Source organism: Lissotriton vulgaris, chromosome 3_1 (assembly GCF_964263255.1).
Source record: "Lissotriton vulgaris chromosome 3_1, aLisVul1.2, whole genome shotgun sequence".
Lineage (NCBI taxonomy): Eukaryota > Metazoa > Chordata > Amphibia > Caudata > Salamandridae > Lissotriton > Lissotriton vulgaris.
This window is the reverse complement of record NC_141689.1, coordinates 373968779-373992795: the sequence shown is the minus strand read 5'-3', so window position 1 is coordinate 373992795 and position 24017 is coordinate 373968779. Positions and strand designations below refer to the sequence as shown.

Below are 24017 nucleotides of genomic sequence, written 5' to 3'. Positions count from 1 at the left end.
TCTTTATAAATAGAGTGGAAAATGATGATTGATCAGAAACGTTTACGTTTCAGCTGTGAATCTTGGCAGATGCTAAGTTGCTGTTGCAAATTTTTAACAGAGTGTCGTAGAGTTTCAATTTCCTTGTTTTTTTCATCTTGCAAATGTTGCAGTTTCTAGAAAAATGCAAATGTTACTTTTCTTTACAGATATTGATAAACATGCTCATTTATATGCTCATTTATATAATATTACAAGACATGTTGTAAACCTTTATTCAGGATTTTTGTAGCATTATATTCTTGAGCTGACAACAACCTAAGGCTTTAAACAAAAATTATGCTTCAACATTGATGGTGCCACGTCTTAGGACTTCCACTATGCTCATAAAATAATCGAGGATGCAAGTTAAAGAGAAATACAAGACAACGAGCCAGATGTACGACCTGCACAATAGCGCATTGCAAATTGCGAGTATTTGCAACTCGCAATTTTCGAGGTGCTAATTTGCATGTACAACAGTGTGTTTAACACTGTTTGCGATTCCCAATGGGGTCGCTAATTGCGAGGCTCCTGAATATTAAGGAGCCTCTCGTAATTTGCGAGCCCATTGGGAATGACAGGCCCTCCCAGGGATGGTGCACTGCTGGGCTCAGCAGACCACCCACGCACGTACACATACACACTGCATACACACACACACGCACACACACACACACACACACCCCTACAACTAAGCACCACCCGCCCCACTCACCGGGCCACAGGCTCAGTCACGCGGGGCTTCCCTGACTTGCATCGGCGGCCTCTGCTCCTCCTACGTGCGGGGTAACGTGCCTACAGCATTTCACAGCCTCCCCTAGGGCAGGACTTCCGCCTTCTGCCCTTCTCGTCCAGTCACTTTGTGGGTGTGGGCTTCCCGCAGAAGGCGGAAGTCCCGCCCCAGGGGAGGCTGTGAAACGCTGTAGGAGGCATATCTCTCTTCCAACTCCTGGTTTTTAATGCTGCTCTGTAATGAGCCTGACAAACTAAGACCGCATCCTTTACCCTTGGCCTTTTAGACAATGCTGCACGCAAACGCTTGTTTTTACTGCCATCACCAGAGGCCGCAAGTAATGTTTTTGTCTCATACTTCTCCCTCTCAAACTGCAAATGTAAGTATGATCGACGGCGACATGAAAGCAGGAAGGGAAACGGCCGTAGGAGATAATGTTTAACTTCAATATTTTTTTTGTTTTTAATTGTTTGATTATGGAACATGAGCAATGCACACAAAACACACAATCTGAAAGCTAAATAATTTGCTGTCTGTGTCAGGGCGCTCCCTAATGAATATGCCATCCCTTCGTCAGGGAGTGCAATTAAATGAAATTCGCCTGCACTGGAGTTCGCAAATTGGAGTGTAGCAGTTGCTCAATAAATTATGTGTGATAATTTAGGATGTACTTCTTGCTACATGTGCCTGTGACAGCTTTAGACTAATTGCAACCCGGGATGGCATGCGCCTTCTAGAAGTGTTTTGTTTATCTGAGCTCTGCCACGGAGCCCAGGGCTCCCCAACTGCTCTTTCTCTTTCACATCCGATATCGTGATCAGCCAGTTTGTTAAATAACTTCCCTTCCCTGTCATAAATCATCTCCAAAAAAGAGAAAATTATATATTTATACGCATCCTTTGGCTCCGATGAGATTTCACCCTGGCTCTGCTTGCAGGAGATAAGAACTTCCATCTTCAGCGATTTATAGAGCTTTGATGGGCCACAGACCCAGGCATCATTAGCTGCTTAAGTAGACTTCCACTCCTTCATTTTGTGTGGATTGATTCAAAATGGCGGCTCTGCTGTCCCACTGGGACGTCCCCTGCAGTCCTAGGCTGAAGTGTGGGATGTCAGTTATTGCTTTATAATGGCTTCGGTGAGGGCAGGTTAGCAGTGTTTTTACAAGCAGGCCCTGTCAGGCCTATACTACCCACACGTCTTATTTATATTTTTAAGACCGCGCTTTGTCGCCCCTCAGCCCGTTGGCCATACTTTTAAGTGGCAAGAGTGCGCAGGGACTCCCCAGGAGGAAGCGGCTCTTTCTTTTGTCCCCGCTTCAAGCGCTGACATTAAGGAACGCTTAGCGATTTTAGACTAGGTTTCTTTTCCTTTGTTTATTCCCCGTTTAGCAAAGGTGACAGAATGTCAGGGCCAAACGATTTTCGCAGTCCTGTTTTTTTTTCACTCCCATCACTACGCTCGCTCTCCAGGCTTGTCCCTGGAGGGCCCTTCTATTGTACAGTTATATTAATTCTGCTAACTTTCAGCCTTCATTGCTGACAACAGGCCTTTTGGCTTTCGCTGCCTATTACATCAAATTTTCCATCAAACCATGTCAGCCTCGGAGGGAAGAAGATTCCACCAGAAGCTTTCGATTTTTTTTGTAGTGGCGGTAACCCGTCCAATTTTACTTAAAAGGAAACTAAATCAGCTATATGATCATTTATCAAGACAGAAGCGGAAGGAGGGCCTCAAGCAGGCTGCTCGGTACACAACCACGGTTTTAGATAGCTGAGATCAGAAAATAAGACAACAAATGCTGTGCAGTTTGACACAGTGTTACCTAAACCATTACCTGCGTTTTTAGGTCAAGCTGAAAGCATTGCTTTAGCAATGCTTGTTTGGCGAGATTATGGTAAGGCTTTCTAAAGTCTCCCCACACACAACCCCCCCACACACGCACCCACACCACCCCCCACACACACCCTACACACAACCACCCACACACAAACCCCAACACACTCAACTCACCCACACACAACCCCCCACACACACTACCCCCCACACACACCTCACACAACAACCCTCCACACACACAACCCCACACACACAACCCCACACACACAACCCCCCTCACACACCCACATACACCCCCCTAAACCCCCACACAAACACCCCCCACACACAGAACCATCCACACACACAACCCCTACACACAAATCCCCACACACAACCATCTATCTATCTACCTATCTATGGCCCTCTATCTATCTATCACCATACCTCTATCTAGCTGTCTATCAATCAATCTATCTATCTTTATTTATTTATTTATTTTTGAAATTTATAAAGCGCAAACAAATACCCTTGGGCGTCTCGGCGCTACAGATTCTATGCAAGATGTTAAAGCTTAGATTTACTGGTTAAACATCCAGGTCTTTATTATCTTACAAAATTGAAGCAGTGATGAGGCAGTACGGATGTTTAAAGGTAATGTTTAACAAAGCTTTGCTGCTGTCACCACAAAACTTCTATCTCCCCAAGAGACTGTCCTAGTAAGGGGAACTAATAGCTGAAGTGCAGTCTTAGATCTAAGATTTCTCGAAGGACAATGAAAAACCAATTGTTCAATTAGAAACCGAGGACCCTGTTAATGAATAGCCTTATAGGTCAGGCATAAGGTTTTAAATTTTATGCGATTCTTGTTCGCTAGCCAGTGGTAATTCCGAATAACATGTGAGATTGGCTGAAATTTTGGAGTCCCTGAAAGCAGCCGAGCAGCTGCATTTTGGACCGTCTGCATTTTGTTAATAACCCTACATTGTGCATTTGCAAATAGTCCATTACAGTAATCCAATGATGATATTACTAACATACTAACCAGGGTCTTTCCTGCGCTTTCTGGTAAGAATGGAATGAGTTTCTTGATCATTCTTAGTTTGAAGAAGGCGGTGGACACCACTTGGTTAGCATGGGGAACAACATTTAGATTGTTATCAAATGTTATTCCCAAATTTCTCACCTTTGAAACCGGTGGATGCATTGACCCCAGGGAAGCAGGCCACCAAGAACTGGTCCAAACAGGTGACAGTTTAACGAAGATAACCACCTCCGTCTTCTCGGTGTTAAGCTTGAGGCAATTTCTGGCCGTCCAATCCTTGCCGGCCAGCATGCCTCTTTGAAAAGACTCTGCTACAGTGTCTCCATCTCTATTTATAGCCAACACCAGCTGAGTATCATCAGCATAGGAGGTAAGGCTCATCCCTTAAGATTTTATCACTCTAGCTAGGTCCGACACATAGATGTTAAAAAGTGTCGGACTTAAGGATGAGCCTTGAGGGACTCCGCAGGGAAGGGTTAGATTGGCCGATCGATATGACCCTAGACTAACTGTCTGCGTTCTCTCTGACAGGAAAGAAGACAGTAGATCTTTAGCTCTTTGTTGGATGCCTAGTGCCAAGACACGGTCGATCAGGATATCATGATCGACCGTGTCAAAGGCTGCTGACAAATCCAACAATATGAGCACTGCAGTGCCTCCTTGGTCTCTAATTATCCTTATGTCTATCTACCTATCGCCCTCACTCTATCTATCTATCTTATCTGTCTTGTCTGTCACATCTGTCTTATCTGTCTGTCTGTATATCTATCTGTCTGTATCTGCCTATCTGTTTATCTGTCTATCTGTTTATCTATCTATCGCCCTCACTCATTCTATCTATCGCCCTCACTCTATCTATCGCCCTCCCTTTATCTATCTATCGCCCTCCATCTATCTATCACCCTCCCTCTATCTATCGGCCTCCCTCGATCAATCGCCCTCCCTCTATATATTGCACTCACTCTATCTATCGCCCTCCCTCCCTCTAGCTATCAATAGATAGATAGAGTGAGTGTAGTATTACTACACTCACTCTATCTATCTATCGCATCACCACAGCATCACTCAGCACCACCACAGCATCACTCAGGGGCACCACAACATCACTATGCGCTACCACAGCATCACTGAACGCCACAGCATCACTCGTCGCCACCACAACATCACTCAGCGCCAGCACAACATCAATCTGTGCAACCATTCAACAACTGGTTCAAATATGTTCTCTCAATGTTTCAAGCTTTATTACAAATGTCACAAAAAGATGTTAATATTTAACTTATGTTCTTGGATTTTCGTCACAATAAAATACACTGAACATAATCTTCACAAAAGTCATTTACAAAAGTTTAAGCTATTGCCATTATAAATTACAATAACTTGTGTTTAAGTATATTTTTTTTTAAAAAGCCATTGTTATTTGTAATATCAATACATCTAAGTCTGGTAAATACAACACACATTGCAGTACAAATGCTATAGGTGTCACATTTGCGAAAGTTAAAAATATTGGCATTGTAAATGACAAAGCTATTAATTTCGCTATTTTCAAAACCAACACATAAATAAAAAAATTGTAATTTACAATACCAATGGCTCAAACTTTCTTAATGCAAGACCTATTGCATTGCAAATGCTTGTTTAATAAAGCAGTTATTATTATTTTTTTTTAAATGCAGCCCGTTTTCCTTGAAGGAAAATGGGATGCATTTAAAAAAGAAGAATTAAACTTTTCAGTTTCATTTTATTAAGGACAGACACAATTATTTCAGTTCCCTCATGTATGAGAGTTCTCAGAAAGGCATTGAACAGCGACCACCCAGCGTTGTTAGATGAGTGCAGACACTGCCTACACACATATGACATACAACACAGAATCAATGTCCTGAGCACCGTTCATATATTAACACCAACAATACATTCACACAGTGGTCTTCTCCCGTATTCTTCTTGTTGCTTTATTTTGCTAGATCTTGTCAGGTGAGTACTTATTTTCTTTTCAACAACAGAGAGACACAAAGCTTGTCGGCATGTATTAGCTCTAGAATTACCACAGTTATCCAAGTAACAGAATGAGCGATCAAAGGAACCATAACTGATTTAATGAGCTATTCGTAGTTTCCCTGTACCGGCCGTGTGTACTTACACGTTCATGGCTGAATCTTTCAGACAATCATATGCTACTGGCAGATTCAACCAGGAAGCTGGCTGATCCTGCCAGTAGCATATGCTTGTCTCAGCGTTCCTTTGATCGCTCCAGCTGTTACTTGGATAACTGTCTTAATTCTAGAGCTAATACATGCCGACGAGCGCTGACCTCCTGGGATGCGTGCATTTATCAGACCAAGACCAATCCAGGCTCGCCCGGCCGCTGGCTTTGTGGCTATCTGTTGTTGAAAAGAAAATAGGAACTGAAGTACTCAAATGACAAGATCTGCCAAAATGAAGCAACAAGAAGAATATGGAGGAAGACTACTGTGTGAATTTATTGTTGGTGTTAATATGAGCAGTGCTCAGGACATTGATTCTGTGTTGTACTCACAAAGGGGAAGAGGTCCTCTGGGTACCCCTTCCCCTTTGCAAGTGGTTTTGCCACCTACTTGAAGAGTGTTTTGCGTCTGAAAAGGCGGTTGCAAAACACTAGTACATAGCATGTTGACTCGCTATTAGGAAGCGATGCCCCTTCCTAATAGCGTGAGTCGCAAATGCTATTACCTATTTTTGCAGCCGCAAACGGGAGGTTCTCCAGTTTGTGGCCACAAGAAAGGGTCGTACATCTAGCCCTACGTATTAAGGCAGTATGGGACAAGATGGAAAACAAGCATTAGCAAACCCAACAAGTCTGGCTCTGTGTACAGTGCATACACATAGTGTCAACACTCCAGCCAAATCACCACACACACAGAACATCCAAGAAGGCCGCACATGTAGTCACACAAATTAGGACACAAGTGCACAGAGGGTTGCCTGTGTGTGCATGGGCACCTGTATGCTCTGTGTATTGCCTGTATGCATGCTGTATGGAAGCCTGGGGGTCAGTTTGTGTTATTAGTGTGCTTGTGTGACTGTACGTGTTTCCTTTGTTTACATTTTCACTGCACACATCTGTATGTTGTATTATGGCACTATTTCTGCACCTCTGAAGAGCTTGGGATGCAGCTCATGTGAAACCCATACGCTTCCAGAAAGTTTGACAGCTATTCCTTTACCCTGGCAGTCGTTTCCCCCCTTACACTAAAAGCAGGAATGGGGCACATATAACATAGCACAATGCCCGCAAAAGGGAGCTAGATGCAACTCAATGCAATGAATGTTCAAACAGTCGTGATGTACTAACATAGGCAGCAGCAAAATTCAAGTAAGTATAAAATGCAAACAGGGCATAGGAAGGGGGAATACTGCTATGGTGAGAGCAGGAAACAATTCCCCAGAGGAATCTGAAGAACATAATGCACTGAAGAAGATGAGAAACACTATGCACTGATGAGGTTGGGGTCACAATTCACTAAAATAGAGCATTAACATGCACTAAAATGTGCGGGGAGAGGTGTGGTGCAGCAGCCAGGGCAGTTGACTTCGTAGCACAAGGTTCACGGTTCGATCCCCCGCTCCGGCGGCAGCTCAGCTCCATGTGACTGTGGGCAATAGCTCACTTAATTTCCACGATGGCCCCCAGCGCCTTGAGACCCATAAGGGTGAGGAGTTTGCGCTTTACAAATACAGATTTACATTTATAGAGACGCCATTTTCAGGGAAGGTACCCCTTCCTGCACTAAAACAATCCTGCTCATAACACAGGCACCCTTGCAGTAAGGTCCAGGGTGCTTGCTTTGGCGCTAGGCAGCCTCAAGTGTGCTAGTGCAAGGAAGGAGCAGAAGTGGCACATTTCTGCTCTTTAGCGGTATAATGCAGGCAAACCTTTACCGAGAACTGTACTATATTCGATGTGTTACTCTGCAGTGGCAATAGGCTAGAAAATCAAATGATAATTGACGCTAAGAGACGGTCAGAGACGCGTTGAAGTTCAGGAGGAGGCCGGAGACACGTTGATGCTCAGAAGGGGGCGGAGCAAGGCCCTGCAAGGCGTTGGACCAGAGGGTGCCGAGTCATGAGTGGGAGGTGCCCTGGTGGTCTCCTGTGTTCTCCCCTTTGTAGACCCGCCACTGTTGCCGCCATCAGCTGCAGGCAGGCATCTTGGGGAGAAATCACTGCGGCAGCTGATTTCTCATGAGAGGTATCATCACATCATTGCAGACATGCAAATGTTGAAGTGACCCTATAACCACCGAAAGGAGGGTGAGTTAAGGAGCCCGTTGAGCCTGCCGTGCTCCTGGCATAGTGCACTCCTTCTCACCTCCCATGTCCCTACAAGGACTGTATTCAAACCTGTGTTGGTGTTGCAGGTGTGGTGAAGGGGGCGTGTTAAGCACTACAGCGCTGGTAGCCCATCGTGCAGAGGTAACATCTCTAGAAGGCAGGTGTGGCTTGTGCTCGCAGGACACTGCCTGTATTCCCCCCTCCCAGCTACTTTGCTCTTACTACCCCAGTGATTGCTGGTTCTGGTTTCCTTGCTGTTATCTACCAGGGCTGTTTCCACAAGGAATTTCACTTCTACGAGGGCTATGTTAGCGTACTGACTGGAGGCGGAGGTGCTACCAGCTAAGGCAACAGTAAAGTAACAGAAAAGTAACTTTTATAAGTGTTAGAACCACTGGAACCATTGGAATTATTGGAATTGTCAGCAAACAGGGAGTGCAGGAAGATATTGTCCCTGGCAAAACCTATAGTCCATGAAATTTTACCATTATTGTGACTATGGCAGAGTGCATGCTGAGACCAAGAGGAAAGGGAAATGGAAATTCGGCTGGTTACTCTGGTCAGCGTAAGGGGTATACAAGTGTTGTCAGAGAGTGCCCAGGAACTGTCAGAGTGCTATCAGGGCCCATGGAGCCATCCCCCTTACCCCAGATGTCTTTGTGAGCTCCACCATTATTCATGAGCAAGAAGGAAGTGTCATTTCAAATCCAAGTTCTCAATCCTCCTTCACTGGAAGTGGAGGAGGGTTATATATAAGCACCATTATAAGTCAGCAGTAGTGGGAGGTGGCCAGTGCCATGAGGGTTCAAGCAAGCCCCGAAGGGAGGTCTAGCGATAGTTCTCCGGCAACATAAGCTAGAGGCCACCCAAAGAGTTCACCAATACCAAGGAGGGACCTGGAGTTGCAAATGGCCTTGGGTCTGCCAGTAAGTAATCATACAGTTTAGCCAGAGCCTGATATGTCTATTACTATCTCTAATATTTCCCTCAAAGAAGCAAAGACCCAGGCTTCGAGTCGAAGGCAAAAGGCAGTCAGGCTGGTTGCAGGTTTATCCTCTTCCCTGTACAATATTTTTGCAAAACATTTTAAAGTTAGAAGCCCAAGTTCAAGACCTGGCTCAAATGAAACTTCGGTGGAGATCATCTTGATCAAAAGTCAAAGTGAAGTGGATGTTGAAATTGAAACTGGAAATATTACCGCTGTGGGAGAAAGGTAACAAAGAATAGAAGAGTCTTACACCATAGGAGGGAATGAAAGTGGTGTCAGGGGGTGTGGATCCAGTTTTTCCGAATCCCCACTCCTGTGTGCTCCAGAGAAAATCAATTGGTGGGAGATCTTTATCCATTGGATGAACTCGATATTGCCATTCCAATAAGGCGTAAGAAGATTGATGCAACTAAGTTCTCCATCTGAAGGTTTTGGCTAGGATCTGGAGGGGGTGGGGGTTGACTTGTCAAGATTCTCAAACTGAGGGCGATCCAAATTGGGGTTTCTGGGCAACACCCTATAGATCTTCCTCGTCCCAATACCTATGAAGGGAGTTGGGGTGGGTGCAGTGCTGACTGAAGCAGTAGGGAATCTACAGCGTACATGTTTCTATCGCTGAATTCAAAGAGTTTGAGGAGTTCACAGTTGGTCATATTTGGGGGACTGATGAAAACAAACACGCCAACCATGAGCATGAGATTAACTTCCAGGGAAATGTTTCTGACTTTGCCCAAGATTTATCAATGTTTAATCTTCTCTCCCTAATGGAAGTAACTTTCCAGGGTATGCTAAAAACTCTAGTCTTGAATAATACCCAGAATGTTAAGATTATAAATCTGCTTGAAGCTACTGGCAAATCATTAAAGGATGAAGCTAAAGAGGTTCTTGTAGGAGTAAGGATAAAGGGGGCTATTTTGGAAGCCGGAGTTCTGTCCATCCCTCAAATTGAGGTAGGCTCCTATAGGTCACAAGTGGTGAGATTTTTGTCTCAAGACGTCCCTACTTTGAGAAGGGAAAGAGTGTTTGGGAAAAAAGGGTTTATCTAGGTATAGTGTATTTATATGGCCGGGGAGAAATAGATACCAGGAAAAAAGAGGTGGTAGAAATTGTGTGAATTGGCAGAAGATATGTGGCATAACCTCTCTTAGCCAACCCCTTAGTCAACCCACCAACTACCCAAGCCTAAGGGTTCCCCACAGTAGGGAATAAAATTGAAAGTTGGAATAAAATCCGTTACTGAGGGGCAATTGAGTAAGGAAGAGTTAGAGACCAAGGTAAAGTGTATGGGGAAAGGGAGAGGAAGGAACCCATAACAGTGAAAACTGAGGCTGTTGGAAGAAAAAAAACAATATGCCAATTAGGAAGGTTAAACACATTGAAGGTCTCTGAAAGAGATTTTCTCCACATATGATAGGTAGGATCTGCAAAAAAATCTTTAGCAGATCCTAGTTGTTGAGTTGAGGCTGGAAAAGATCTTGAGCAGATGAGACCTCCAGTGTTCTTACTGAAAGTCCACCCTAAAAAGAATAGGATGCAGGTAGCTAAAAATCCCCTAAATTGGTCAGAACTGTTAAAGGTATTTGCAAATATTAAAAGATTGAGGAATGTCCCTACAAAGGATTGGGTACTGGTTGGCTTTAGGGAGGTTGAGGGAAAGAGCCACAGTTATTTTCACCTCAAATGAAACAAAGAGTTTAGTTGAAGCATCTAGTTCAGCCTGGTGTCAAATGGCATCTGTCTTTGTAAAGAAAAGGAGGAAACACAGTTAGTCCCTTTTCTAAGCGAGCATGATGGGCTAAAACAGAACCAGGTTTATCTTGCCAGGCCTACTGAGCAGAATCAGAGACCAGGCATTGGGAGGAGTTGGTGGGAACATGATGGCTCTCAAGAAAGGATAGTCACCATAACCTTCACTAATGATAGATCGCAGTACTTGAGGAGTTGAAGTAGGTTCTGCTGCTGGCAGCTTGATGAGTGACAGAGGATAAATCCTCCATGGGGCTTGGGGCAAGCCCCATTGAGGAGAGAGATCTGTTCTTTTAACCCCTTCGATGCTCATGACGAGCTAAGCTCGTCATGAGGCACGGTTGAGCTGTGCTGATGACGAGCTGAGCTCATCATGTATAATGGGAAAGCTCACAAAGAAGCACAGGAGGGGAAAACCCATAGCAGCCAAGGTGTTGAAAATGCCCAGGACAGCTACTTTCCTCCATGGATAAGTGCAGGAGTTGAGAAGATTGATTGGTAGTTTGAGTCCTAGTATGAAACATTCATGGATTCAAAACATTTATAGATATGGAAAATTATAGAGAGATTTTGAAGAATCACTCTATCTTGTTCCTTCAGGAAACCTGGCTGCTGGAGTGTCTAGCAGTGGAGGGGTTTGTTGCCGTAGTCCAAAATGCAAGGGACTCATCAAGAGGAAGATCACAGGGTGGATTACGCATCTTGGTTTTAGTTTGCTGTGGGAGAAAGGTAACAAAACTCCAAACCACTTGCTCATGGGTTCTTGCTTGTTTAATTGACCTGTATGTCAATACGGAAGGGTTAAAGCTTATGATATGTTTAAATGAGTATGTACCACCAATTTGCCCTCTCCCTGAGTGTAAGCTGCTAAATATGAATCACGATGTAAAACAAATGTTTGGGGATTTTCCTGATGACCTGTTAGTGGTGGAGGGGGGGGGGATTTTAAAGAAAAATCCGCTTTTAAAGATCTTGAGGAGATTACAAAAGAATTGCGATTGCTGTTAAATATTCCAGAGTGTATTTTTTCCTGAAAGCCCCAGGGAAGGAGATGCAAAGGTATTGCATTCTTTAGTGGAATTGAATTTGAGCAATTTAAATGGTAGGTATCAAGTTGATATTCCAGCTGGGAAATCATTTAAATATGGTAATAGTAAACTCCCTATTTATTATGTGATGGTCCCAGTTCACTAGTTTCATGGGGTGAAAAACGTTTGAGTTGTAGATATGGGGCCCAGCGATCATCTTGCCCTTTTCCTGGAGTTTAAAGAGGTACTTTCACCTCGTCAATATGCTGTAACCCATTTGAAGGTGGTATACCACAAGAGAATCAGAGTCCAGATGCATTGCAAGCCCTTTCTGTGAGATGTTGGGTTTCTGTTGTAGTAACCCAGCACTTTTTGCCAGACTACTGATGCACTTTTGACCTGCTGTGCCCTGGGTCCCAGCCAATCTGGTTCCCAGGGCCTGTGTTCTTTCCCCAAAACCATACCCAATTGGCAGCTCTGGCCACAGGTCAGCCCCTGGTCAATGGTACCACAGGTACCCAGGGCACTGTGACCAGAGAGGACCTCTAAGGGCTGCAGCACATATTGTGCCACCCTAAGAGGCCCTGTACCTTTACACTCACACCCTGCCTTTGCAGGTTGCGTGTCTTGGTGCAGAACAAACTAAAGAGTCGACATGGCACACATCCCTGTGTGCCAGGCCTACAACCCACTGCCCTGGCATCGATCAGTCCCCGTCTAGCTGGATGCACTATACCTGTGGTGAGGGTATAGATGCATGAGCCCTGTACCCCTATAGTATCTAAGTCCATTCCTAGACATTGCAAGTGCAGTGCTACTATTAAGAGTATATGGTACTGGGAGCTTGTCTTTACGAACTCCACAGCACCATAATGGCTGCACTGAAAACTGAGGAGTTTGGTATCAAACCTTTCCGCACGTTAAACCCACACTGGTGCAGGTGGGGGATTTAATGAAAAATGCACACAGAGGGCATCTTAGAGATGCCCCCTGAAAAACAACCTATCACCAGTGTCCAGGGTGTGTGGTTGTTTGCAGCTGCCACCACCAGACGTGTTTCTGGACGCCTGGGTCAAGGGCCTGCTGCTTTCAGGAGCCTGAAACAATTCACATCCTGGGACGAGGTGCCAAGCCTCCTCCTCCAGGATGGGCAGGGTCCACGAAGGGGAAGCTTCAACGGCTTGCCGCCTTTGTGAGCTTCCTCAGGCCACTTGCTGCTTTCCACAACTGGTCCCCACTGGTTCTTACCCCTACTTTCGGCAGGAGAACCACCGAGAAAAACAAGTGAGGTGTGCCCACCTCTGCCTACTCCACCCCTCAGGTGGGGGAGGCAAGGTGAAGCATAACTCTCAGTCCCCGCCATCTTCTAGATGGGGGGACCCAGCCAACCAGGGAAAGGCTTATGCCCCCCTCCCACTGGAGAGTGGCATATTATGGGGTGTACCCAACCCCCCCCCCGGGAAGGGACGCATTGGTCCCAAACTTTTTACCTGCCTGTACGGCCCCTAATTCTAGTTTTTAGGGGCACCCCTGAACCTTGCTTCCTTAGACAAGAAGCCAGAAGGACTGAACAGCTGTGCCGAAGCTAACAAGAGAGGACGCCCACTGACTTGGCCCCCGTCCTACTGGCCTGTCCCCACCTCGAACCTGCTCCAGCGAGATCCCGGTGTGTCCTGCAGCCAGCAACTTCGAGAAACCCAGAGGACCTGTCTACCTTCCATCCCAAAGACTCTGTCTCCCGTGAACACCAGATTTGTTCAACAACAGACTTCAGCATCGCAAGGATCCGTGGGTCTGCCCTACTCTACACACGACGCCCACGGCCCAAGTTTGAGTGGCCCAACACCAAGAGGAGGTCTCCCCGGCGATCCTGACCGGACATTCGGTGATCCCTGACCTGCCTCAAGCCGACGCCTGCAGCCTCAAATCGAATGGTCCCCCCAACGGCAAGCAGGAGCGGGTAAGAAGATCCGACCTGAAAAGGCATCCCTGCACCCGACGCCCCACGGCCTTGGATGGCCCAACGGACGGTGCCTAACCAACCCCCAATATCCCAACTTACCTCTCCAAGTGGGCGTCGCACCCAGAAGACCATCGTCCCCGAGCCTACAGTGTGTTTGCAAATAAGAGACTCCATATTGAAAGCTACAGGGCACCCAATGCCAAAACAGCACTCTGCACCCGGCATCCCTAGTGCTGCTGAGGGTGCATACCCGATTGGCCGCCCTAGTGCCGCTGAGGGTGTAACAAGAGTGCTTCCTTGACCCTGGGGTACCACTGAGTCTAACCCCAGAATACCAACTCCCATAACAAAGTACTTACCTGCTAACCAATAACACTACTTTCCTCAATTGGATAACATTGATGGAAGTGTAGAGTTGGAAAATCTAAGAAATCCTTTTAAAATTGTACTAAATAACAAAATTGCTTTTACTCACCTGTTTACAGGAAATGTCCCAGTGCAGTATCCAGGTATACTGCACTGTGTAAGATAAGTATTCTGCAAAGTAATCTACTGGTCATTTTACGAAAAAAGCCTACACAAAGTATACGTACTGTATTTCCAAAGCATTGCATTTTCAGTAACAGTACTGTAATCAAAACAAAGTGTATATACAATTGCAATTCAAACTGTTTACAAACTGCATTGCTACTATAAAGTATGTATTGCGTACCTGTGCCAGGCTTGTTTGGTTCTAGAAAATAAAATAAGTAAAAGAATATTTTTTTACAAAAACAATTGGTCTGAAGTTCAATCTTTGAGTGTGTGAAATCATTTGCTGACTGAGTGTGTACAACAAATGCATAACACTGTCCTCAGATACAGCCTTACTGCCGACCACACTACCCAAATAGAGTGTAAGGTACTAAAATACTTTTACCTTTGCCTACCTTTGGGGTTCCACTGGACTCTGTGCACACTATACCTCAATTTGGTATAGTATATACAGACCCAGCTTCCTACACTTTCTACAGTGGATTTTGAACCCTTCTTAGAAGTAGGCCAAGATGCACTGAAGTGGTACTGTAGGCTAACAAAGAAATGACTAGCTTAATTTGAGCTGGCAAAAGGAAGCCCATACTTAGGTAACAGTCAAAGGGATAAAAGGAATTTTTGGTTTGAAGATGAATGTCGGGAGGGTATTAGGGTGGTAAATAGGGATTGCCGCCACTTGACGTTAAATGCAAATGATGAATGACAGTTTAAAAACAGAAATGATTACCCCGAAAGCTGTCTATCTAAACTTATGTGCTCATAAAGAGGGGGTTCTTTGGTTAAACTGGGAGGCAATGTTAGCGACAATGGCTGACAAGCACAGCAAACAGTCCTAGCAATTAGTGAACTCTGTAACCCTCTATTCACCATCTTCGTTAGAGGCTCAAATAATTGAAGAAAACTGATTCACATTTATCTCCTCTTTTTAAAGGGGTGGAAACACAGAGAATAGGTTAGTGAAAAAGGCTAACTCTGAAGTCGATATCAAAATGATAGATAGCTAATGCACAGACGTCAGAAATGCTGTCAGAGATAATCTGTATTATGAAAGCCTCTAGGGCAGGACGCCCGAATAGACTTCCATCTGTGATATTTAAAAAAGATCCAAGGAAGTGGGGATCCATCCTGAGCAGAACTACCATCTGATCTCACTCTTAGATATCCTGTTTTTTTGGCATTATATATAGCGCAAACTCAACCCAAAGGTATCAGAGCGCTTTACATGAGCACTAGTTACGTTACAGACAGAAACATTCGTCCAAATGATATTCCCACACTTAATTAAAGCACTTAGCTGCCTGGGATTTTGATACTGGTTTTATTCCAATGGAGCGAATGGAGTCGGTAGGTGGTCTTTGTTGCTGCTTCGGTGACTTCCAAGTAGCTTTTGACAAGGTGTAGGGAGATGCGCTTTGGCGCAAAATACAGCAGTGAAAAGATATCTGGCGCCTAGTTGGGCCTGGTGATGAAGCTCCATAGAGGCATTGGGTTCAGATTGATCTTGATAGGCTTGGGAATCTGACTAGGAAAATTACAGTGGAGAATGGCTTGCGGCAGGGGTGTGTTTTAGCACCCCTTCTATTCAGTCTGTTTCTTGCAGACCTTCCCCAGATGCTGCGTGCTACACACAATTTTTCACCAAAGGTAGGAGGTAGACACATTAGTTGCCTCATGTACACAGATGATCTGGTGGTGATGGATCTTACAACCATCGGGCTGCAATGGAAACTAAGGGGCATATTATCAAGGGGGTTTATCTCCGCTTTTTTGGCTTTAAAAGCCAAGAAAGCAGAGATAAAATCATCTCCCTATTACCTAGCTGTCGCTAACACCAGTTAGCGACAGCTAGTAGGAGATAGCGACCATCTTGGGCCCTACTTTGCATGTCAGTGATATTTATCACTAATGACATGCAAAGTGGGCGTGCCAAGATGTTAGCGACTGAAAACAGTCGCTAACATCGCTATCTCCTATTACCAACTTTTGGAGATATTCGCGCTAAGTGCGAATATCTCCAAAAGCTAACACCTGCCCTGAGCAGTTCTTAGCCATGTTATCCAATGGGAGGTGGATAACATGGCTAAGAGCATTAGCTCGGTAATGCATGAATATCGCTGACTTTTCGGCGATATTCATGCATTGCGGCGATTTTTATCGCATTTGCGATAAACCTTGGTAATACCAAGGTTTATTTGCGGTAAAAATCGCCGCAGCTCAGCGGTAAATTTGTGTCTCTAACCAAGCAATAGCGATAATTATCGCTATTGCTTGGTAATATGCCCCTAAATGCTTACTGCCTTGAAAAAAACCTTAAAATAAATGTTGATAAGAAATTAAAATCATGTTTTCCGCTGTGAGGAAAAGAACATTTGCGTGGCTCCTTCGTAATGTAAGATTAAAGCAGGTTAGAGGGTTTAAATATCAAATGCTAACCTTGTCAGGTGATCTGAGTTGGGAAAAACAAATGGCTACTCAGAGGCTTGCCCTGTCTGCAGTAATTAATGGGTTCAAAAGGTTTGACCGTACATTTGGCAGTAACACCCTGGAGCCACTAAGCAAATTAACCAGGGTAAGCTAATTCCAGAGGCCTTTTATGGAGCAGAGGTGTTGGATTTGGACAGACAACTTGTATAGAACGGTCTGGAAGATACTTCCCTAAAATTGCTTCTAGATCTCCCTGAAATGCTAAGATCCAAGCTGTAAGGAGGGAGTTGAGAACTGTAGCCTGGAGTGTGCTGGCTGATGCCACCGCCTTGCGCTTGTATTTGTCTCTTAAAGATAGGCCCCTGTGCGACAAATTGTAGGAGCAAATCTTACCAGGGTAATGACAACTTTCTCTGGGAAAAAGAACTCAGTGACAATAATTCAAAAGCGCTTGTATGTTCCAGGGAGGTGAATAGAAGGAGGGGAAGTGGTTTCGATTAACCAGACAAAGAGTACACTCAGGTAAAGCACCATAGAAACTAGTTGGACGGAGGATTTGTTTCATCTCAAAATTAAGAGCTCAGTCATTCCTTTCTTAAATTCCCAGGAGAGCACAAACTTGTTCCTATACCTATATAATATTCCAGACAAGCGATTGTGGAATGAGGTCTTACACTTGAGGGTGGAGATTGACCCTGGGTGGAGTATCAATGGATTAAAAACAGAGGTTTTTAAGAACAATAGCCAGTGCACCTGTAAGAGAGGTAGGAAATATTCAGTGAGCCTTTTTTTGTTGTATTGTGTATTCTTCACTGTGGCAAGGAAAAAGATACTTCGGCCTGTGTTAAAAAAATGTTAACTAGAGAAATGGGGTTAGAGCTCATTTATAGTCTTAGATTCCAAGATGTAGCTATCGCCGTTGGTAAATATTTGTGTAAAATCATAAAGACTCAGCTGGCATTATCTTCACCATAGGGCTCAAGATCCTCATCTGTATGGGTGTAATTATTCTCAGTAAGGTGAGGTCAAGTAAATTAGTAGATCCCCTAATAGGAAGGCTGTGGAAAGCTGCTATGCATATGGCACTTTTGAATCCTGATTGGGGAAGAATTATTCTTTGCTATTGGGTAAACACACATTGCACTTTAAAATGCTATTGCGCTGAATGGATGGATATTATATTGATAATTTTTCTACTATTTATAGTGAATGGTTTAAAATATATGTGAGACTTTGGGCTGTACATTGTATTGGGTCTGGGTAGGGAAAATGTTAATGTTTATTTTAGAAATATTAAAAGTATATTGCACACTTTGCACTGACCTGCGGTGGCATAGCCTAATTTTTAGAAATATCAAAAGTACATTGCACACTTTGCACTTACCTGCGGTGGCATAGGGGTGACTCGCCCATTCTCCTTCGGCTTTTCCCGACTTGGGGGTCCGTCCGTGCGAGCGGACCCGCTATCTTGGGAGTAGCGGAGCGGCGGTCTAGCCTCCCATGACCTCCAAGGACTCTCGGAGTGAAAAGCGGATGCTGGCGCGCGCGCACAACGGGCGTGCCGGCGGCACGCTGAAGGCAAGCCCGTCTGCACCCGTCCACGCCAAGGACGCGCCTAGCGCCAGTTATGCTGCCCCTTTTGGGATGGGTCCGGGACCAGTTGTTGGATGTGGTCCTAGGCGTTACTCCAGTAAAGAACTGAACCACATTAGATAGCTGGGCAGTGACAAGGGGGCTCTTTTGTTTTCTGACACCGCCCTTCCCCTGTCAGACTTTCTGATGAGTGGCACTCTCGCTTGTGGGCTTCTAAATGTGAGATCCTTACCCAAGCACAGTGTGGAGATACAGCTGTTGCTTGAGGCTCATGAGCCTGATGCCTTGTTTATGACGGAAACGTGGACTTGCCCTGAGTGTGAGGTCGATGCTGGGAAGGCATGTCCGCCAGGGTATAAAATCCACCATAGGCCTAGATCGAATGGTAGGGGAGGTGGGGTGGGTGTGATTTTTAAGGACACGTTGAATTTGACTGTCATTGAGATCGATGCATGTGATGGGTGTGAATTATTTGGGTTTTCTATCAAGAATGCTCAGAGGCATCTTTTAACGGGTATAATCTGCTATAGAACCCATGGGATTTTCACCTTACTCCAGCAGCACTTGTTATTGGAATTGTTCACCAATATGGCTGCTACTCATAGTCAAGTGGTGATTCTCGGAGATTTCAATCTGTGGTTAAATGGCTCCCTGGATGTAGGCTTTTTTAATGTGCTCCATTCGTGTGAAGGTCTTGGCCTCTTTCAGTGGGTCTCTCAGGCCACCCATATAGGTGGACATCTGTTGGATTTAATCTTTTCTGAGACCAATCTTCTTACGGTGGGGGATATTTTACCCATGGTCTGGACTGATAATTTTTTTATACAATTTTTGTGAAGTCAGGCACGTGTCATGTCAGGACATCTAGTCAAGCGAGGGAGTATGTTAGTAGGGATTGGAAGTCTCTTATTCGAAAAAAGCAGCTTGTCACCCTTGTTCAAGGTCGAGGAGTGCTTCTCCCCTGCTAGGCAGATAGAGGAGAATTATGCTTCTCTCTGCTTGAAGATCACCTCGACCCTAGATGCTTCTGCTCCGTTAAAACACCATAGGAGCAGGGGGAGACCTTCCGCCCCCTGGTTCACTGATAGCCGTAACAGTTTGAAATTAGAATATAAACAACCGGAGAGGAGATGGAGGCATGCATACTTGGATAAGGATAGGCTTATTTGGAAAGCGAGGCTGATGGATTACAAAAAGGAAATCCACAGGGTCAAGGCAGCATACTTTTCCAAGGTGATTCCTGACGCCCGAATAGTTCTCAAAGTATTTTTTATATTTGAATAGTCTTACTAGCCCGGACTGCTCCAAGAATGATTTCCCCCCCCCTCCCCCAGGAACTTTGTGAGAACCTGGCTAGGTTCTTTTAGGATAAAATAAAAATGATTATTGATGATTTGGGGGTGGAGCAGCAACAGATTGGAGCAGATCCCTCAGTGTTGGGTGGCTGTCCTTTGGAGCAGGTTGTGGTGGATCTTAGGGCCATCTCTGAACAGGGGGGAGATAAGTCCCTCTTGGAGTTTGCGCTGCTGACTGCAGACAAGTTCAGTAGAGTGGCCCTTGGTATTATGTCTGGGTCTCCGCTTGATCCGATCCCATTAAAAATTTGGAAAGAGTTCGAGGCTGAGCTTTTTCCTATGCTCCGGTTGGTTTGTAACCAGTCTCTTTCCACAGGAGTGGTTCCACCTCAGTGGAAAGAAGCAGTGGTGACCCCATTGTTAAAAAAGCCCTCCCTCGATCCTGAGTGCATGAAGAATTTTAGGCCTATTTCGCTTTTACCTTACCCAGCGAAAATTGTGGAGCGAGTGATGGCGGGGACTCTCTCCAGGTACCTAGAACAGCATAAACTCCTGGAGGCTGGCTTCTGGCCAGCCCATGGAACCGAGACGGCCTTGGTGACCGTGTTGGATGAGCTTCGTTGGCGGGCAGACAGGGGTCAGGCAGGTGTTTTGATCCTGCTTGACCTGTCTGCCGCTTTTGACACGGTGAACAATGGGACCCTGCTGGATAGGCTGAGAGAGGTGGGGTGCCCTTGGGTGGTTTCAGTCCTTTCTTCAGGGCAGACAAGAAGCCGTGTCCCTCCCTCATTACCAATCCGCCTTCTCCACCATCTTGCATGGCATTCCTTAAGGCTCTGCAATTAGCCCGATTTTATTCAACATCTATATGCAGCCCTTGATTGCGGTCATCAAACAATATAACATCGAGATTTTCAATCATGCTGATGAAACGCAGCTGATTCTCTCTCTCGAGGGAGATCATTCAACTTCTTTGGAAGTATTTCACAACTGCCTGCGAGATACGGCGGGCTGGCTGAAGGCTAATTCCGTGCAATTAAATGCAGGTAAAACGGAGGTGCTTTATTACCCAAGGGCCAGGGTTCAGTCTGTTCTACCTTGCAACTTCTGGCCGGCTGACTTCTCTCCATCGGTTCAGTCAGTGAAGGCGGTTCGGAACCTGGGTGTCATGTTCAACAGTAGTCTCACCTTGGAGGTGCAGGTTTCGAAGATAGTGTCTGGTTGTCTGGCCATTATTAGATTGCACAGGAAAATTCTTCCTCTGCTGCCTTCCTCTGCCCGGGCGGAGGTGGTGAGCTGCACAGTGCTCAGTAGGTTAGACTACTGCAACTCTCTGCTGCTGGAGTCCCCGAATTATCTTATGGACAGACTGCAAAGAATCCAGTCTGCCGCAGTCAAGCTAGCCCTGGGGTGGCCCACAAGGTCTTCCTCCTCTAGGGCTCTGGCTCAGCTGCATTGGCTCCCGCTGAGGCAGAGAGTCCAGTTCAAGTCTGTCTGCCTGGTGTTTTAAGCCCTCCATGGGTCGAGCCCTGTTCTTTTGCAAAGGAAGTTCGCGTGGCATGTGCCGGTCCGTATCCTTCGATCCTCCTCGGCTAGACTGGTGAGGATACCAAGGTTTAAGAGAGCCAATTCAGGAGGCAGATCATTTAGTGTGGCGGCAGCAAAACTGTGGAATGCTCTCCCGGTTGAGCTCAGACAAACCTCTGACCTCCTGCCGTTCAGGAGGAGTTTAAAAATGTGGCTATTCCCGAAGTCCTAGATTGTCACAAATCTTGACCCCCCCCCTCTGTTACGAGCCTGCCAGGGCCAGGATGCCTGTTAGGTGATAGTGCGCTTTAGAAATGAAATAAATAAATAAAATAATATATACTTAAAATGTTATATTCTACAAGTAGTCGTGGTGGAAGGATATAACCATGCATTACTGTCTTAAGTTACTAAAATTGTCTGTTCTTATTTTCACTCTTTCTTTTAATGAACTAGAAATGTGTGTTATATTTCTATAAGAATATATTTCTTGGAAATAAAGTACTTTCGAACAGTGAACAAATGGCAAATGCATGATTACTTTCTTTAATTTTCTTTGGAATCACAAGATGCAATGCCAATAAAGAACTTTGTAGAACACATGATGTCTAATTCTGGGATATTAAGAGATAGATAGAAAGGAGAAGCAATAATCTTAAATGTTTGTCCACCTCCCCAGTGAACTGCTGTTTATCAGCTGAATTGTTGAAAGTAGCACAAGATGGTCCAATTCATGTGTTGAAGCACACGCCACGACTTGCCAACAGCACAGCAAGGTGGGCATATGTAGATGGCAAAACAAAGTATGAAAACATAAGTAGTGCTCGGTTGTTCAGGGGCAAATTGAAGAGAACTTCTGCTGCTGACAGAGAAGTGGTATTTATATAAACAAAAGAGCCATTTCCAACTGTTCAGCGATTCCAGTAGAAGTAAATAATATGTTTGTATCAGTAAATAAATGTGTTATTCAACTGTACATTCAATGAAAAAACACGACTAACTGGTTCCACAAATGGAAAAAATAAACAGTTTTAAAGGATTACACATTTTGATAATTTGCTCAGTGTCACATCATATTCTGAAAATAAAAGAACTTAGGGCAAGATGTATAGAGGCTTTTACCGGTCGCAGAATCGACCATTTACGTATGGTAAAAAGCCTTTTGGGATGTATCACCAATTTGGTAATCACAAATTGCGAATGCCTTCCCATTCATTCCTATGGGCCTAGATGCCCTAGAGGCCCATATGAATGAATGGGAAGGCATTCCTTAATAGCGAATCACAATTTGCGATTCGCTATTAAGGAATATGTAGGAATCGCTATTTCTTTTACGAAACCTACATACATTGCATTTTGCGATTCTACAATAGCGAATCAGTAAAATTTGCTATTATAGAATCGCAAACTGCAATGTTGAAACATCTGGCCCTAAGTCTAAACTAGCCCTATATAATATTTAAAAATATGTGATACTAGGTGGGGACACTTATTTTGAAGATCTGTATTCACCTCGTGCATGGCCATAACATTACTCTTGGGGGCAGAATAATACATTAAATAGTAACAAGCATTGGCAAAGCCAAAAGGTTTCGCCTACATAAGAGCTGTAGGCTTTGACAATGTCTTTTTGCCAAGTTGTACAGCAACGTAGAGAGAAGTAGAAGAGGAGTGGGGTGGAGTAGAGTGGCTTGGAGTGACGTAGAGTTGAGTCGGGTAGAGTGGTGGACAGTGCAGTGACATAGAGTAGGGTGGTGCAGAGTAGAGTGGCGTAGAGTGGGGCAGAGTAGAGTGGTGTAGGGTACAGTTGTGCAGAGTAGGGTGGCCTAGAGTGCAGTGGCATTGGGTGGGTGGTAGGGTAGATTAAAGTAGAGTATGGTGGTACAGAGTAGATTAAAGTGACGAACAGTACAGTGGCGTAGAGTAGAGTGGCGCAGAATACAGTGCAGTGATGTAGAGGAGAGTAGTGTGGTGTAGAGTGCAACGGCATAGAGTGCAGTGGCATAGAGTGGTGCTGAGTAGAGTGGCTCAGAGTGCAGTGGCCTAGAGGAATGGTGTAGAGTAGTAGATTTTAGTGGTGTAAAGTGCAGTGGTGCAGAGTAGATTGAATTTGAATTTGAATTTAAAAGCATTTATTAAGCGCACATATACCTAGCGGTTTCTTGGCGCTGAGGATACAATTGAACCTAGACAAAGGGGTGCAGAAGGTTAAGATGAGTTTTGAGCGCCTTGCGGAAGTCAGAGTACAAGGGTATAGATCTGATGGTGGGGGAAGGGAATTCCAGAAAGTGGGATCAAGTACAGCGAATCTCACCCCCCACCCCCCATCCTTTTTTTCCCGAAACGTGGTACAGAAAGGAGGGATTGGGTGGAGGAATGGAGTTGTCTGACCGGGATGTAATTTTTGATTTCGGAATTTATAAAAGCTGGAGCAGTTCCGGCTCGGGCCTGAAACGTGGTGCAGCCAAGTTTGAGAGGGCCCGCTCTCTAATGGGCAGCCAATGCAAGTTCTTTAACAAAGGGGTGGCGTGGTGCAATTTAGGGAGACCATGAATGAGGCGGGTGGCTTGGTTCTGGACCAACTGAAGGCGTCGAAGGGCATAGGCCGGGACACTGTTGTACAGGATGTTACCGTAGTCAAGGCGAGATAACACCATTGCCATCAGAATGAGTTTTAAGGAGAAGGTGGAAAAGAATCTGGAAATTTTCCTGATGGTGCGAAGGGTAAAGAAACAAGATGATACCACCATGCTGATCTGGGAGTGCAGGGTGAGGTGTTGGTTCAGCGTGATCCCAAGGGTTTTAACTGAGTGAGAAGGTAGGGGAGGGGCACCAAGTGAAGGGGGCCAGAACGTGGGGGTCCAGGGACTGGATGTGCCACCAGTGAGAACCACCTCAGTTTTATCTGGATTAAGTTTAAGGTGGTTGACGTTCATCCAGTCCCTGATGAAAATCATAACCAATTGAAAGTTGTGGGTGGACTCA

The 24017-nt window shown here is 45.1% G+C and overlaps 1 protein-coding gene across 1 annotated transcript in view; it reads right to left on the bottom strand.

Annotated features, from left to right (window-relative positions):
• Positions 1 to 32: 32 nt before the first annotated feature.
• The window catches only part of CCDC152 (coiled-coil domain containing 152), an 843580-nt gene continuing 819595 nt past the window's right edge, over positions 33 to 24017 (bottom strand). Inside the window, exon 9 of the mRNA XM_086963471.1 lies at positions 33 to 155. Coding sequence (XP_086819597.1) covers positions 33 to 155 — 123 coding nt within the window. The remainder of the gene's footprint in view (positions 156 to 24017) is intronic.